General features: G+C 40.6%; 1 protein-coding gene across 1 annotated transcript in view; it reads left to right on the forward strand.

The window, feature by feature from the left end:
* The first annotated feature begins 2,516 nt into the window (after window positions 1-2,516).
* The window catches only part of UBE3C (ubiquitin protein ligase E3C), a 177,483-nt gene continuing 161,484 nt past the window's right edge, over window positions 2,517-18,515 (forward strand). Inside the window, exons 1-2 of the mRNA XM_050942223.1 lie at window positions 2,517-2,914; window positions 15,658-15,711. Of these exons, the coding sequence (XP_050798180.1) occupies window positions 2,849-2,914; window positions 15,658-15,711 (120 nt within the window). The 5' untranslated portion in view covers window positions 2,517-2,848. The remainder of the gene's footprint in view (window positions 2,915-15,657; window positions 15,712-18,515) is intronic.

Here is an 18,515-nt window from a genome sequence, read left to right on the forward strand (position 1 = left end):
CATTCAAAAATAAAACAATGTATCATTTTAGAGCTTGCAAGTCCACTTAGTCCTACTTCTTGTTCAGCCAATCGCTCAAACAAGTTTGTTTACATTTGCAGGAGATAATGCTGCCAGCTTTTTGTTTACAATGTCACCTGAAAGTGAGAACAGGTGTTCTCATGGCGCTGTTGTAGCCAGCGTTGCAAGATATTTACATGCCAGATGCACATTTTTCAACCACCATTCCAGGGGACATGCATCCATTTTGATGGCGAGTTCTGCTTGAAAACCATCCAAAGCAGTGCAGACCAACACATGTTCACTTTCATTATCTGAGTCAGATGCCACAAACAGAAGGTTGAGTTTCTTTTTTGGTGGTTTGGGTTCTGTAGTTTCCGCATCAGAATGTTGCTCTTTTAAGATTTCTGCAAGCATGCTCCCTACCATGTCCCTCTCAGATTTTGGAAGACCCTTCAGATTCTTAAATCTTGGGTTGAGTGTTCTAGTTATCTTTAGAAATCTCACATTGGTACCTTCTTTGAGTTTTGTGAAATTTTCAAATTGTGAAATGTTCAGTGAAAGTGTTCTTAAAATGAACAACATGTTCTGGGTCATCATCCAAGACTGCTATCTCTCTCTCACACACACACACACACACACACACACACACACACACACACACACACACACACACACACACACACACACACACACACACACACACACACACACACACACACACACACACACACACACACACACACAATTCTCCCCCAAGGAGTTCAGTCACATATTTAACACATTATTCTTTTAATGACTGTCATCAGCATGAAAGCATGTCCTCTCAAATGGTGGCTGAAGCATGAAGGGGCATATGAATGTTTAGTATATCTGGCATGTAAATACCTTGCAATGTTGGCTGCAAAAGTGCCATGCAAATGCCTGTTCTCACTTTCTGGTGATAATGCTGTCCTCTTCTTATTTACAATATCTCCTGTAAAGGTGAACAAACTTATTTGTCTTTGGGATTGGCTGAACAAGAAGTAGGACTGAGTGGACTTGTAGCCTCTGAAGTTTTACATTGTTTTGTTTTTGAGTGCAGTTATGTAACAAAAATTTTTTTACATTTGTAAGTTGCACTTTTAGGACAAAGAGATTGCACTGCAGTACTTGTATGAGGTGAATTGAAAAAATACTATTTCTTCTGTTTAGCATTTTTACAGTGCAAATATTTTAAATCAAAATATACACTTTGATTTCAATAACAACACAGAATACAAGATATATATGAAAATGTAGAAAAACATTCCCAATATTTAATAAATTTCAATTGGTAGTCTCTTGTTTAACAATGCAATTAAAACTGCGAATATTTTTTTTGAGTTAATCGCATGAGTTAACTGTGATTAATCGACAGCCCTAAGAATTAGACAATGTAACTATCCAAAGTTTAGATCCACAACTGGAACCTAATCTGTGTTCGGCCTGTTATGGTGACAGATCAGAGTTAAGTTTGGATCTGGAGCTGAACTTCCCCACTACAGTTCAGAGGGGTCTGGTTTCAGTGTTCTGGTTTGGGGTAGACTTCAGTTATATACAGACAACTCACATTTATCTAACCGTCAAGGGGAAAGCATCTAAATCCTTCAGCTAGTGGGAGCTTTGGATAAAAATATCTTTCCTAGACACATTCTACGTTTGGGCAAAACCACCGCATTTTGGAGGAACTGAAATGTGGATAAGGGGTTCAGATCAGGGGCGCTTGGATGTGACATTTAGGTTCAGATAAGAAGGCTCTGGCTAACCTGACATTTAGGGCAGGGGCGGCTGCAGGCCCCAGCACGCCAAGCGCGTGCTTGGGGCAGCATGCCAGGGGGCGCTCTGCAGGTCGCTGGCATGCCTGCGGAGGGTCCGCTGGTCCCGCGGCTCCACCGGTGCCGGGAGGTCGACCGGAGCCGCAGGACCGGTGAGCGGCAGAGCGCCCACCGCGGCATGGGTCAGCGAAATGTCTAGAGCCGCCCCTGATTCAGGGTTAGCCAAGGGGTGGGGTGCTGGATGAGGTGCCATGTGTTCGGATAACAGGGGTTCTGAGTCAGGCCCTGGAGGGCTGGAAAAACTGAGGTGGGTTCGGGGGACGGTCGGGGCCAGGGCCTGCCTGTGCGTGGGGGGTGGCGGCCTGCCGGGCTGCTGAGGGGCTCTGCCGAGATGGATCTGAGGGCACGGAGGGCTCTGCCCCCGACTGAGGCATGGAGGAGCCGGCCCAGGCTCCTAGTTGGTCAGGACCCACGGGCCACGGCACAGCCCCCCTCGGCCACGCCCGTGCCCGGGCTGTGAGAACGGCCCGCAGCAGCTGGGGCTGCGCCACTGGCGAGGGGCAGCACGGAGCCGAGCCCCCGCCCCCCGCGCGCCCTGCCCGCCGCTGGGTCACGCTCTGACACTGACGAGTTCCAACTGGAGGCCGGGCGCGCGCGGGAGGCAGGCAGCGCGCGTTCCTGGAGGCTGCGGCGGGGCCGCGCGCCGACTGGCTGGTCGGCGGGAGCGCGCAGAGGGAGCTGGTCGGCGGCCATTTTCTCTCCGGAGCCGGCTGATCCCTAGTGCAAGGGAAGCAGCCGCGCCAGCCCCCCTCCCCTGCACGGAGCAGCAGCTGGTGGTCAGAGAGGAGGGGGCTTGGGGGGGCGTGCGGGAGGAGGAGCAGCCCCTCCTGCGTGGGGGCAGCAGCAGTGGGAGGGTGGCACGGGGGTGACTGGGTTTGTGCCTCCCCTGGACGGGCAGCGGCTGCCCCTTCCCAAGCCCCGGTCATTGCCCCCGTGCAGCGTCAGCCTGGGCGGCAGCAAGGGCGCCGCTCTAGATGGGATAAGCTGTAAACATGTTCAGCTTTGAAGGGGATTTCAAAACCAGGCCCAAGGTGTCTCTTGGAGGAGCAAGTAGGAAGGTAAGAAGCGCGGGGGGGCTGTCTGAATTATCGCTCGTGTCTGATTTTCCTAGCCTGCCTGTGCTGCCTTTTGCACCCGGCTGCTGGGCCTTACAGATGGGAGCAGGTGTGACTAAGGTTTCTTAGGGGCAGAGGAAGAAATAGCTCTCCAGTCCCATGCATGATGTGTGTTTTGATTTGTATTTTAAATCAGGCCCCGCACCCCTCAGTGCTCCAGGTGCATTCAAAAGTGTGCGAGAGAAATTACTCCCCCTTGACTCCCCGCTCCAAGTGATCTGATTTGTTGTGGGAACCATGCTTGGAGCAGTTAGTTTCTGGGGCGCTTTGAGTGAAGGGAGATAGTTAGGAACCTCTGTCGTTTCTTTTAAAGTCTTCTTTGAAACACGCAACAAAAACCATGCGTCACTGGAATGGGGGAGGGATATGCTTGTAGAATTTAAAATTGCAAATTCATGGGGCCTCCATCCCAAATGGCTCAGGGTTGTCAGGGTACAATTTTACCCCTTCCTCGCCGAGTTTGCAGTCAAACAGCAAACTGAAATCAATGTGTCATGTGCAGAGTGAGTAGGAAGTGAAAAGGTTTGGTTAGGGCTTGCTGATTGGGAAGGGATATAAATAATTTAATTTTTGTGAGCCACAAGGGACTCTCAGATCTAAAGAGCAAACAAATTCCAAAACAAAGTTTTTGAAGCAGCTTCATTGAAAAGGTTTTCCTCCCTTTGGTTCATCAGTTAGATTCTGGTTCTGCTTGTCATGATCGCTATCATGGGGGAAACAGCAAAGAATCCTGTGGCACCTTACAGACTAACAGACGTTTTGGAGCATGAGCTTTCGTGGGTGAATACCCACTTCGTGGGATACATGCATCCGACGAAGTGGGTATTCACCCAGGAAAGCTCATGCTCCAAAACTTCTGTTAGTCTATAAGATGCCACAGGATTCTTTGCTGCTTTTACAGATCCAGACTAACACGGCTACCTCTCTGACACTTATTGTGGGGGAGCTGTTTGAGCTCTGATGTAGTGTATTTGTTTTATTGTTCAGTAACATAAATGAAAATATAGATTTGGAGCTGTGCATTATAATCATGTTTGTTGTTGTTCTGAGACTTTCTAGATTAGGTAGTAAACTGAGAAGTCTGGACTAATAAGAGAAAATTGTGTTAGAGATAGCTCAGTGGTTTGAGCATTGGCCTGCTAAACCCAGGGTTGTGAGTTCAACCCTTGAGGGGGCCATTTGGGGATTGGTCCTGCTTTGAACAGGGGGTTGAACTAGATGATCCCTTGAGGTTCCAACCCTAATAATCTATGATGATTAAATTCACAGTGAACATTGCTATCATAGTATTATCTGCTACATATTTTCATAAAGAAAATGTACATCAGAACTGTATTAAGTGTGTGTAACTATTCATCTGAATTATGGGAGGAACTATCTTCCTCTGACACTTCTGATGACTAAAAGCCATTTATGGTCATTAGAGCACATACATGGCATTACATTTTTGTATGCCAAAAGTAGAATAAATCTTAATAGTTAGAAGTGGCAATTGGCAGAGCATGCCCTGCTCTTCAGGAATGTATTTTAGGTATTTTACATCCTTTGGCATCAAGTTATGATCACTAATAGTATCACTTACAGAATACGTTTCCTCTTCCAGAAAGGGAAAAAAGTATCATAATATCTTCTGATACTATTATTAATTTCTCTAGTTTATGCAAATTGCAGTTGGATTCCCAATCATGGTGGGAATAATATTTTATAATATGGAATAATAATTTGTAATATGGAATACAGTTTACTAATATATTCTGAATTAGCACACACAAAGGATAAATTCCTATAACGGTAAAGTTGCAAGAGTAAAGGTTCAAAAGTAAGGAAATGTGAAAGCCAAAATTGAGTATACAACTCACTTCTGCAATCTGATCTAGATGAGTGGGCTCTGTTGACTTCAGTAGCTCTGCCCTGATGCATGCATCTGCCCACCTAGATCTATTTAGTGTTTGTGTTATCAGTGGGACTATTTACTTGAGTTAAGTTAGTCACGATTTTCAGTATTAATATGGACACCGTAGGAAGCTCTAATATAGATATGTGTTTTGAAGAAAGTACTTACAGCATTTGGTGAAGGTAATAATTGAACTTTATTTGTCATGTCATATGAAAAATACAGATTATCACAATTTCTGCATAACAGGACATGCTATAGTAAATATATGGGTGTGGCAAATATTTGCATAGAGTTCAGGAATTGTGCATCTCACTATTTTTGCTGATACCACATGATAGACTTTTGTGGGGAATTTCCCCATACTAATTAGTTACAAAATCCAAAACCTATTTCTTGTGTCAATCTTTTCTGAAAGTTTGAACTATTCTTTGGTATAAACTCTCCCTTCCCCAAGTTGTTTGTACCTTTTAAAAAAAAAGATACACTTCAAACCTCTAATCCTGTGAAAGAATCCACCCAGACAGATCCTGGCACCAGTGCAGAGCTCCATTGAAGTCCAGCCAGGCTCTGTATGGGTGCATGGTTCTGCCTACATTGATACAATTGCAGGATTAGGGTTCAAGTAAATGGTACTGTTTAAGTATGTATATAGACTGTCTGCTTCTGAAATTAGGGCCTTGTCTGCTCTAGGAATGTTTTGCTGGTATGGTTATACTGGTATAGCTAAACTGGCAAAACACTTTTAGTGTGGGTTCATAAACTATACTGGCATAAATGTAGTTATCTTGGAGTAGCTATGTCAATAAAATAAAAAATCTCACTCCCTAACTAACATCTATATTGGTGCAACCTTTAAGTGTAGACCAGTCCTAAGGGACATTTTAATGGGTCAATTTCTTTGGAAAGAACACTTAGTATTTGGGCCTAAAAGCTGATTCTTTCTGATAATAGGCCCACACTGTATCATACAATTGCAGGTCTTTCTTAAAGGGACACTGAGTTAAAAACCATATTTAAAAAGATTTATTTACTGGGATTACTCACAGCTTTCTTGATCCAAGAAGCTGAATGTAATATAATTTATCACTATGGTTGTGTAGAGTTGGCTTGGGTACTAAAAATAAACTAGTTCAGTTTTGCTCTAGATAATTTTACTTTTTGGTTCATGTGCATCAATATAATCTGGAATGTAATTTTTAAAGTCTTTTAACTGAACGAAAAAATCTTTAATTTTTGTTTTAGGTGTCATTAAACCTCTTGATTAGGAACAATTTTTTTTTCTGGCAATGTTATAGTACCTGAGCAAGTTCCTTTGAAGATTTCAATTGTAATATTTTTTGTACTTTTTAAAATGTTTCCTAGTAAATAAATTTGTGCATGCATGATATCAAAGAGCCTGCAAACACACTACTGGTAGTGTTTACTTTCATGCTTAGACCCATTGACTTCAATAGGACTAGTCATACTAGTTGTGTATTTGTTTGCAGGATCAGCTATTATCCGTGCAGATTTAGAATTGGATGACCAGCTGGTTTATTTTCATTTTTTGTCTTCCTACAAAGCACACTAGTACCCTGGCTTTTGAGACCCTTTGAATATCACTGTTAGTTTCAGTTTTCATTTAACTATTTCAATAAGTTTCTAGGCCTCTTCATTTGAAAGATAGTCTTCAAACTGAAAACTGATTGTCAGGGTTGAGAGTTGAAGAAAAATCCCCATAATATTCTTAGTTACTTGTGGACTACCTTCTCCACCTACTCCAGAGCTTGTTTTTGAGGTCTAAAAGGCTTGCAGCTACAGAACCTCTGATTTGGGGGAGGAAGAGTTGGTTTGGGAAGTGATGGGCCAAAGAATCACTTTGCTGACCTGCTGCAAAAATCTTTAGGCTGTCCTTGATTTCAGCTAAAAACTGCTTTAAATACTTTGGATTAATTATAGTCAGACCTACAGTACTGGCCAGTTGTCAAGGTTGGTCAACTTTTACCCTCAACAGAAACTTAGGTCCTAAATCTGCAACTGCATCCATGTTGGCAGATCCCTTCCCTGTATGGAATCCCATTGAAGGCAAGGGACTTTGCATGAGAGTAGGAATCTGCCCATGAGAGCTCTTAGCAGAGTAATGACATTTTGTAATGTTAAAAGGGATACTGTCAATACAAGCTTATCTCAAAATGTAGAATTTGTAAAACAAACTTTCATCAAACTTAAGCCCATTAAATAGTATCATAATTAAAAAAAAACAACAACAAATCCAACACCTGTTTTAAAATATATATTCCCCTGTAGTGTTTGTGACTCAGATATTTCAGTACCACAAAACTGAAAGTGAAATGGACTTCATTGATATTTTATTTATTTATTAAATTGATACTTGGAGAAATGAGGAGTTAACAAAGCTTAAATAGTGTCAAGTAAATTGGACTTTTAAAATTCTTTCAATTTGAATAATTTGAGGCTTTTAATAATGAACTAAGAAATTTGTTCACATAATATTGGTATGACTTCCATTGACAATATCACTTTAAGAATGAGGATTCTTGTATTTTTTTATAGGAGGTACACTGATAGGATCTAGAGAAAGAACTTAGCTTGCATAATATAGACTGCACATGGAATGACTCACTAGGAAATAAACAGAAATTAGTGAGCTAAACAGTAGGATTTAGGGCCCCAGTACTGCAGTGAGATCTGAACAGGCACAGGGCTCTGCTGGTATAGATTTTATTGTGGGATCTGGATTTACAATTATATACATCTGTAAGAATTATAGAATTGTGGGATCTGTTTGAATGAAAAAAAAGTGATATGTGACACAACTGCATATTGACTAAAAACTTTTCATCTTTTCTTTCAAAAAGGAAGTCTTAACCTAATTTTATTTAAAGGTTTTCATTATATCTATTTTTTCTTAGAAATGCATTTTACAAGAAACAAAATATTTTATATTGCATTTATAACTGTACACCAGATCACTATTAAATGACTGGCTCCTAGGGCTTTAGATTATGTGATTAAAATTTGTGTTTTGGGTGTTGGTACCCTGGGAAAGAATTATACTGCTTTATTGTATCTGCAAACGATACAGCATTGGCAGACCCTTATGCAGAGGTGGCGTCCAGACTCCAAACTGGTATACCTCTACTCCGCTATAACGCGGTCATGGGGAGCCAAAAATCCCTACTGCGTTATAGCTGAAACCCTATTATATTGGAATAGGGGTGGCAGGGCTCCGGCGGTGATTTAAAGAGCTCCGGGGTCCAGCCGCTGCGAGGAGCCCCAGGCCCTTTAAATCTCCGGTGGAGCCCCGCTGCCACAGCCCCGGGATAGGGGAGGCAGGGCTTGAGTCGTGATTTAAAGGGCCCGGGGCTCTCCCCAGCAACTGGAGCCCCAAGCCCTTTAAATCACCGGCAAGCCCCGCTGCCGCAGCTCTGGGGTAGCAGTGGCAGGGCTCCAGTGTTGATTTAAAGGGCCCGGGGCTCCCTGCAGCAGCCGGAGCCCTGGACCCTTTAGAGCGCCACCAGAGCCCCGCTGCTACTGCACTATACGCAATCCCGTGTTATATTAGGTCGCATTATAGCAGAGTGGATGTGTAAGGTTTTGCCCATACCGATACTTCTGAAGTACCGAGGCCTAAGTTTTACAGTAGACTACACTGTTTCCACTGCATAGATTTGGATTTCAGAGATAATGCTGTTCAAGTATTCTTATCTCACCAGGGAAACCTTCAAAACAATTTATAAATACATATATTTTCTGGGGGGTTTCTTCCTTCTACTTCATAAGGAATTTTCCTCATCTTTAAATTGAAGCTACAAATTATGAAGTGATAGTTAAGGTTGCAGAAGATATTCCATTCTAACCTGTTGTTATTAATCCTTTGGTACTTTTTCAAAATTTGGGCTGAAATTTCTAATCTTAAAGGTGAACTTTTTTCTGTACATTTCAGAAAAATTGAACAAGACACTTAGTTATCAGGCAGTGGAAAACATACATCTTTCCAGTTTTGATATAATATATCAAATAACATGCTGCTAAAAATTATCACCTGTTTATTTATAATACAGTAGAGCCTGAGGCTCAAGTCAGGTCAGGGCCCCATTGCTTTACAGACATGTAGTAAAGATAGTCCCAACCCCAAAGAGTTACAGACTTAAGTTCAGATTGGTAAACAGGTCCATGTGGATCAATCATCATGTCCTTGTGGAGTCTGTGAAGTCCGTGGAGCTTTACATGACATCAAAGTTGTATGGGTGGATGAACTTGTAGCAAAGTTTCTTTATAAATGAAGGATTAAGGTCTAAGTTTAAGTTTGCAAGCAACTGGGAAATACGTATTACTCTCCGAAGAGCTGGTAATAGTGCTAATATCCTAGGGTAGAATCCTGGCCTCACTGAAGTCAATGACAAAACTCCCACGGACTTCAGTAGGACCAGGATCTTATTCGCATCTCTTTGACCTTTTTAGATCCATGAACCCATAAAGTCAAGTCTTAGGATTGGTGAAATCATTTTTTACATTACAGAGGAGCAAAATGAGGAGAAGGAAACGTTTCTAATTTTGAGTTTTCTTGTTTATTATGTATTGATGTTTCTGATGGTCACTCAATAACATGTTTTAGAAAACAGAAGTATATCTTCAATTGATATCTTACACTGTGGATTTGATTTAAATCAAATTGATATAAATCATGATTTAAATCACTAGTCAGGAAGACTCGATTTAATCGTGGATTTCTACATAAAAGTGCATTCTAGAATATGCTGCTCAAACAGTTTCACTTTTGTTTCTACTGCCTTTCTCTCCCTTCTCACATTTATCTCCAGACTTCTCCTTGTCCAGATCTATTCCACCCTTGACCAATCTTCTATTCATTGAACTTTTTGAAACTTTGCACTTTTAGAGTGAGGTAAGGGATTGACTCTGTGTATACACATTTGCAGAGGGACAATAGGGTTGAGGTCTGTTATTTCTCACTTCTATATATTATTTATTTGAAAACATTTTTGCTGTTAACAAACATGTTATCTCTGGAGACACAAATCCACAGTTTGAGAACTGCAAAACTAAGCATCTCTGATGGTAACTTCTAGACTGAGCACTTAGTCCCATTGAGTAGATAGAAAAATTAATCTAAGTAATCTATACAGAAGCCCCTGGAACCCCATAAGATTGGGTCCATAATCAATGAACTATTGGAACTCAATTACAAAACTTTTCTTAAATATTACTTAAATATATTGTCTCATACTATAGAATTAGAATTTATAATCCGTAGTCCATGATGAGATGTCTTTGAGCTATAATGTGTCATAATTAAAACTATCTTTAGGTTTTTTCTCAAAAAGCATTTTATAAAAAAATACAATTTAAATTCTGATTTTTTAAAATTTTGTTTTAAAAAATCATTGATTTTTATCCACCTTGGTATCTTACTTAATACACCAATGAAACTGCAAGCTTTCCCTTATGTATAATGCAGTACAGCCAGTTTTTTAAATTATTGGCTTGCCATATCTAGGGTTTAAAATGTAATTGGTGAACCTTGCAAAGGCTTTACACTCAACTTCATGGCTCTATGTAATGCAATAACTTTTGAACGCCGTGTCTAATCAATTCCAAAATTTTAGGGAATGTTCTCAGAACCAGTGGACAGAACCTTATTGATTTTAGGAAAAAATGAAACTGAAAGAGGAAAAATGGAGCACAGATGGAGCCCCTGCCATCTGAATAGCACAGCCACATCTTTAGGCACTCTGCAATTGTCTATAGATCAAACAACTGGTTGATGGCACCAGTAATGCTTCCCAGCATAGCAACTTCCCCCATTTCATCTTGGCTTATTCTCCTAATAGAGTTTAACTTGTCAACACCCTGAATGTCTTATGTCCCAAACAGAAAGAAGAATAATGACAGGAGGATGTGTGGGGAATTAGGGCGTGCACACAATCCCTGGCAGCAGCAAAGAATCCTGTGGCACCTTATAGACTAACAGACGTTTTGGAGCATGAGCTTTCGTGGGTGAATACATGCATCTGAGGAAGTGGGTATTCACCCACGAAAGCTCATGCTCCAAAACGTCTGTTAGTCTATAAGGTGCCACAGGATTCTTTGCTGCTTTTACAGATCCAGACTAACACGGCTACCATCTGATACTTGAATCCCTGGCAGGTGGGAGATTGGGGGACCCTGGTATAGGAAGGGAGGGATAGGGGCATACAGACCTTCTAGTACGGGTGAAAGTATGATTGAGGGGCAGACAAACCCCTGGGCTTGGGGAGGAATAGGGGCACACAGAACTCCTGTCCAGGAGAGACTGAAGGGAGTTTTTGAAAAAGAAGGGGTAGAGAGAGTGACAGACAGAGTTTTGAGGGAGTTGTGGTTGTGTGTAGTAAGTATGGCCTACAGAAACTGCAAACTGTTATCCCCGGTATTGTAAATGTTACTTTAAAAAAGTGTCTCTTCCAGTATAATCACTGATTTTCATGCCATGAGCCTTTCTTTTTATAATATGCTCTGTGTCCTCTACCTGCTTCCTTCACTTCTCTGTTTCTCTCCTCTCTCCTTCAGATTTCTTGCCTGTGTCATTGTCTTCATCTGCTCTTCTGTTTTGTCTGTTCCATTTTATCTTTGCATATCTATTTTTTGTCATCTTGCTTCTGTCTTTGTCCTTGTGCTTTCTGTACCTTTCTTCTGCTTAGCTCTGCTCCGCATATCTGCTTCCTGTGCTTGATAGTGAAATGTCTGAAGCTACTGTCTGCTTTCACTTCAAAATGTGGTACTCTTTCATGCTGTACTTACCTGCCTCTAGGACTGCATCATATCAGGTTTTTGATTTTTTTTTCGCTGGTACAACAGCCACTTGTGTGGTCATAGAGGGCTTCTGAAACAATACTTTCCCAGGCTCAGTATACTGCATCTGGGGAGCCTGCAAAAATGGCTACTGGCAACCTTTGCTGCAGGGGAGAGTGGCCTCACCTCTGACTCTCCATTGGAAGAAAGAATGGGTGGAACAGAGATTATTATTTATTAAGTGCTGACTTTGTTCTCCATGCTGTGTGAAACACACAGATGCAGTCCATGCCTTAACTGTGAAGAAGAACTGCCAGCTGGCCTGTCTCTCTACTTACCTTTTTTAGGGTGCAGTGGAAAATCCATGTCTCTGCACAACTTCCTTCAGTAATGATATGCAGTGTATGATAAATAATATGTAAGAACAATCCCTCTAAAGATAGCAGTGCAAACTGGTGGCATGCAAGAGAGGACAGGAATGCTGTTTTCCTGATTTTGTTTTTCACTCAATAGTTGCAATGATGGAGATTTAAACTGCACATATTTGGTAATGGTGAAGGGTTCAAGGGTTTCTTTTATTCATAAGTCACAGAGATCTTTACGGTTGCCTGCCTCTTTTTCTGGCTTCCTTACATTCTTCTCTCCCCAGGTTTATGCCTCCGCTCTCCTCTACTGCATCTGCATCTCTTCTTATCTTCCTGCTTGGGCCATACCCCGCCTAAAGACTCTTTAATTTAGATCTAAGGGACCAAGGCAGGAACTGCAGCTACACGCCCCCTGCATCTGTACCCTCCGAATGTGGAGCAAACATGAGAAGTATGTGCTGCAATTAAGAAGTGGCTGGCTGGCTCGCTGTCCAGCAAGGGAGTGAGGTGGCAGCAGCCACGTCTGATAGATGCTCAGAAACAGCAGCAATGAGGCAGAAAAGCAGGGAGGTAGCATGACAGGGAGATGATTTTGGAGCCCACTGCAGTGTTAAAACCTAGGTGACTGTCCAATGTGCCAGTATCTCAGGCCACTGCTGCATGCCAGAGGAGGGAGTTAAAAACATCATCTAATAGCTGTCAGGAAACTAGTTGACACCTTAGATGAAAGAAGCCAAATATGACTCAGCACCAGTAATGAGATTGCAGAAATCCACAGTTATTAGTTTCTGACTGACTGATTCTGTTGTCTACTGTGATAGATTTTGTAACTGCTAGTGAAACTTCCTCTATTCTGTTCTTCCTCCGGTGTGGTAATTCTAAATGCAAAAGCAAAGAAATATAACTAGATAGATAAAGATGCACTTGAAATACAAATAATTACTGAGATTTTCCCCCAGAATTGTTACTCGTAGAGCATACGTGTTAAGTCAGCTACTCCAATTCTAACAGGTCTTTGTTTACTGCTTCTTTATGGAGTCAAATTTTTTAAAATGTCTTAAGTGATGAGTTTTCTACCACTTGCCTTGAGTGGTTATTTCACAGCTAAGTAGATCCCACTGTCAAAAAGATTTTTCTGATTTTCATTATAAGTGTACCCTTTAATCGTAGTTATAATTCCATTATATTGATGTTTAAAACTCAAATAAATGGATATTTGTCTCCCTTCTCCTTTGGTTATTGGTTAGACAGGCTGTATACATCTAATTGTTCTATTTGTTCTCTGAAAGTTAGTTTGTCCATGATATCTAGTTTATACAATACTCTCAAAATTAAAGGGTATTTGAATACTGTAACTTGAAGTATTTATACAATATTAGATCAAGAGCATTAATTTTATTTTTATAAGTATATCAGTTTAGACAAGTGTTCACTCAGGTGTGAGGAAATGGACTATTAACATGGCAGTCCACTAATCATTAGTTTACTGAAACTGAAAGGGCCACAAAGGGAGGAGTGGGGGGAAGCAGACTATAAGGAGAATATGGTTTTGGGCCTCCACTCCCTCTTCCCATTTTTTCCTGTCCATGTATCTCTTTTCAACCCATTTTTCATGTACTGCGGCTGTCTCTTTCCCATCTCCCTCTGTTCATCCCTCACCCACTCACATTCATCTTTAGCCAGATATGTCTTCCTTTTTCTGTTTCTCTCCTGTTTTTCCCTCCAGCCCTGAAATGTGCACATGTTTCAGAGCAGGACCGTTTTCTTATTGGTTCTGTCTGCAGAGTGAAACAGGTAAAGCAAGTACGTGGTGTCCCTTGTATTGTGTTTCTGTGCAGGAGTTTGATACTCAGAATGTTTCATCAAATGCCAAAGCTCGTAGTCCACTGGGTATCAATTGCTAGAAAAGAGGTAATCTGTAAGGGTATATCCTGAACACTCAAGTTATCAGTTAATTCATACTTGCTATCAAAATTACCCTTTTATATATTTAATTCATGGCATATTATTAATTTCAGTTGTTTTTTACATGATATAGTCAGAAATTTACCGTGCCAGTGTGAGAGGCCTCCTTTCTAGTTGCATGGTGGCTTTTTTTTTTTTAAATCTAAGATCTTTTTATTATCTTTTTTTATTGTGTGGAATAATATGCGGAAACAGTTCTCTTTTAGAGACCAATGACTGTAATGGTGTCTTTGAAAATTAAAATACTGTCTTTAGAGGAATAGGTGGTCAGATTGGCAGAGACCCTGTGGGTTTTTTGCCTTCCTCTGCAATGTGGGTCCTGGGTCACTTGCTGGTTTGAACTAGAGTAAATGGTAGAATCTCTAACTTGATGTTTTAAAACCAGGATTTGAGGACTTCTGTAACTCATCCAGAGGTTATGGGCCTATTACAAGATTGGGTGGGTGAGGTTTTGTGGCCTGCGATGTGCAGGAAGTCAGACCAGATAATCCTGATGGTTGTTTCTGGCTTTGAAAACTATGAGTCTAGAGCAGGGGAGGGCAAACTATTTCCCGTGGGCTGGATGCCTGCCCTGGCCTTGCGCTGCTCCTGGAAGTGGCCAGCACCACGTCCCTGCTGCTCTTGGGGGAGGGAGGATGCAGAGGGCTCGTGTGCTGCCCTTGCCTGCAGGCACCATTGCCTGCAACTCCCATTGGCTAAGAATGGGGAACTACAGCTTTCAACTCCCATTGTTTGCCATGTGAGTTGAGTGCTCTGCACATCATAGGTTCAGATAGTTAATTCCTTTTGAACCAATATAGATACATCTATACTGGGGTTGCGGGGGTTTATATAAGGATGTCAAAATATCCTTGCACACAATATGTTGAGACAATTTGTTGACATCTTGCTTCTCACACCATGTTTTGTGGAGATGGAGGAAGCCTAATGATTTTGTGATTAAGGCAAAAGATTGGGGGCTTGGCTACACTCAAAACTCCAAAGCGCTGTGGGAAGGCTCCCGCGGCAGCACTTTGAAGTGCGAGTGTGGTCGCGGCGCCAGCACTGGGAGAGAGCTCTCCCAGCGCTGGGGCACTGTTTACAATGGTGCTTTACAGCGCTGTAACTTGCTGTGCTCGGGGATGTTTTTTCACACCACTGAGGTGAGAAAGTTGCGGCGCTGTAAAGTGCCAGTGTAGCAAAGACCTGGGACTCAAGTCTCCTGGTTTTGTCACAGACCTTGGAAAAGTCACTTTGTTCCCAAGCCAGGTACTAAGCATATGCATAACGTTCTTAAAGTTACACACGTTGTTAAGTCCTTTGCTGGACTGGGTAATTAGTCTCTCTGCCTCAGGTTTCCATCCGTAAAATAGGGATAGTATTTCCCTAACTTACAGGGAGGTGTTCTGAGTATAAATTTGTTAATGTTTGTGAACTTTCAGATGGATGGTGATGGGGGCCATATAAGTAACAAATGGCTAGGCAGAAGTAGATAGTTAATACCAAATGTAATTAATTGCATCAGATCTGGGCCCATAACAGCGAAAATGCTAATAGGTCACTTTTCTGCCTTTTCTTGAACATGGACTGTATTCTGTACTGTGAACCATTTAAAAATATGTATTACTTTATACAAATACCTGAACTTTTGAGTGAAAACACTGCGGCAGCTTTTTTTTGTCCCCTTCTAGGAAGAAAAGGCTTCTCTTCTGCATCGTACCCAGGAAGAAAGGCGTAAACGAGAGGTAAAATAGAGATAGTGTCATGGAAAACAACAGGTTGCATGTACACTGTAATTTTTTTCAACCTGATGATAGTTACACTTTGAAATCTTGTACTTTAGTAGAGTTTTACTTGAAATTATTCTATAGGGTGTGTTTTTCCAGTTTGTGAACTTTCTATGTACATTTTGTTCTTCCATATATCGGAATCAACAGAAGCATTTAAACTTCCCCCCTGGATTTCCGCGATATGAACATTCTTCTATAAGAACTACTTAAAAGGAGTATTTAGTATCTGATGCAATGTCCATGGAAATCAATGGGAGTTTTGCCAATGACTTCAATGAGCATTGGATCAGGCCTTAATGGAAAAAGGAATTTATGTGGCCAGGAATTTTCTCCTTATGCCTCCCTCATCCCTGATTCTTCCGGACTGGGACTCAGGAGACCTAGATTCTATACCAGACTCTGCCACTGGCCTCTTCCCTTTTCTGCGCCTCAGTTTCCCCATCTGTGGAAAGAGAATGATACTGACCTCCTTTGTAAAGTACTTTGAAATCTACTGATGAGAAATGCCCTATGAGGACTAGGGACGACGATGATGATGCTTGAGCCTGCAGTTAAATCATTATCATGTGTTGGTAACATTAGTCTGCTGCCATAATTACTCCAAAATCACTTATGAAAAGAATGTAAAGGGAACAGGGAAAATACCATTTTCCAAACATAGTTGTCTTTAATGAACAAACTTGGCAATAAAATGATACCAAGTAAGTGGAAAGTGAAAGGATTCATTTTTGTTTGACCTTCTCTGTTTTTAAAAGGGGTGAAAATACTCCTTTAAGTTTAGATAATTGGTCTCAGACAACAGTGTGTACCTGAATAGTTTCATGCTGATAAAGAACATAAACAAGAACATTTGACTAATAAACCTGTGCTTTCGTTTTTTGCGAGATAGCTAACAAGTTTTGTTGTAATTCACTATTTTTTATATTAGTTACTGGGTTTTGAGATATAAAAGGATCTGATTTTTAAGTTGGGTGTACCATTATGTACTGAATTTACACATGCAATTTGGTATTTTGTATCTTAAATTACTACTCCCATTTATGATATTCCAATCCTTACCAACATGTAAAAGTACTATTCTGTGTTTCAGAAACTTTTTGCTGAGTGACAAGTAGCTAACACACTCATTCAGCTTCTAATACTTGCATCAGAAACAAAGCACCATGTATGGGTATATAATAGGCATATACTTTGTGTATGTATCACACAAATCTGTGTATAATGTATATATCCACTAGGGCTGTCGATCAATTGCAGTTAACTCACCGGATTAACTCAAAAAATTAATCGTGATTAATCACACTGTTAAACAGTAGAATGCCAATTGAAAATTATTAAATATTTGTGAATGTTTTTCTACGTTTTCAAATATATTCTCACTACCCCCATTGGCCGGGAACAGCCAACCGTGGCCACTGGGAGCTGCGGGTTGCTGTGCAAATGTAAACAAAGGGTCTGACAGCCCTCTAGTGGATTACCCTGATGGGCCGCAAGTTGACCACCACTAATCTAAAGGTTTACATTGTTTTATTTTTGAATGCAGATTTTTTTGTACATAATTCTACATTTGAATTTTCAGTTTTCACGATAAAGAGATCGCATTACAATACTTGTATGAGGTGAATTAAAAAAACTCTTTTGTTTTTTACAGTACAAATATTTTAATCAAAAATAAATATAAAACAAGCACTGTACACTTTCTATTCTGTGTAGTAATTGAAATCAGTACATTTTCAAATGTAGAAAACATCCAAAAAATTTAAATAAATGGTATTGTATTGTTTAACAGCGTGATTAATCGCATGATTAATCGCTATTAATTTTTTATTGCACCATTAATTTTTATCGCACGATTAATTGCGATTAATTTTTTTAATCACTTGACAGCCCTAATCTCCACATGTATTAGTTTTACAGTATGAAAGAAAAGCCCCTTTTTAGAAGAGAGTTTTTTCTTTAAAAGAATGAGTCCTTTGAGAATAAAATCAGTAATGGCTTTGAAAAAATGCATGCAGTGAAATCTCAGTAGTGGCCTCAGACTTCAAACTCACAATTATGGGTCCCTAATTGATAATTATGTATCCTAGGATGAAACCCATACCTACAGAGAGGGAAAATATATCTGCCTTGCTGCATAATTTCACCCTCTGATATTATGGAGAGGTGGTGCATCTCCATAGTTGAGGTTGATAATTTTTCCTAATTTTGCCCTTCCATCCATTAAAATTTTAAAATCTTTGATATTTCAAATTTTGTGTTTTGGTCTGGGGCTGGCACGGAATTAATTTGCTTAAATCTTGGAATAGTCAAACAATCTGTTTGGGGACCTGGGATTCAAAAACATACTGCAGATGTTGGATCGTGTTTCTGAAATTCTTTTAATGCTTTTTTGACACCTCATCTCAAAAATGGCTTGTCTTGGAAAACAGGACAAAGGCATATTTGGTAAATTAATCACTGGTTAATTAGGATAATAAGAATGGCTTGTATGTCTACAGCAAACTTTTAAATAGTATCAAATGTCACATGGAGACTTTAGCCTTTCGTTTTTTTTTCTTGTTTGTAAAAATGGAAGTGGGTTTGTCACAGTGATTTAAAACAGAAAGGAAAAATGTTAACCTGTCCCCAAGTAACCTTCACTGATTTTGCTGTTGCCCGATTTCCCTACTTCCCCTGTCCTCAGCCATTGCCTTTGAGAGTTCCTTGCCCAATTATCTGCAGTTTTATCCTCCTCTCTCCCCAATAATGCATCCTACCAA

The sequence above is a fragment of the Gopherus flavomarginatus genome, chromosome 2 (genome assembly GCF_025201925.1).
Source record: "Gopherus flavomarginatus isolate rGopFla2 chromosome 2, rGopFla2.mat.asm, whole genome shotgun sequence".
NCBI classification, from domain to species: Eukaryota; Metazoa; Chordata; order Testudines; family Testudinidae; genus Gopherus; species Gopherus flavomarginatus.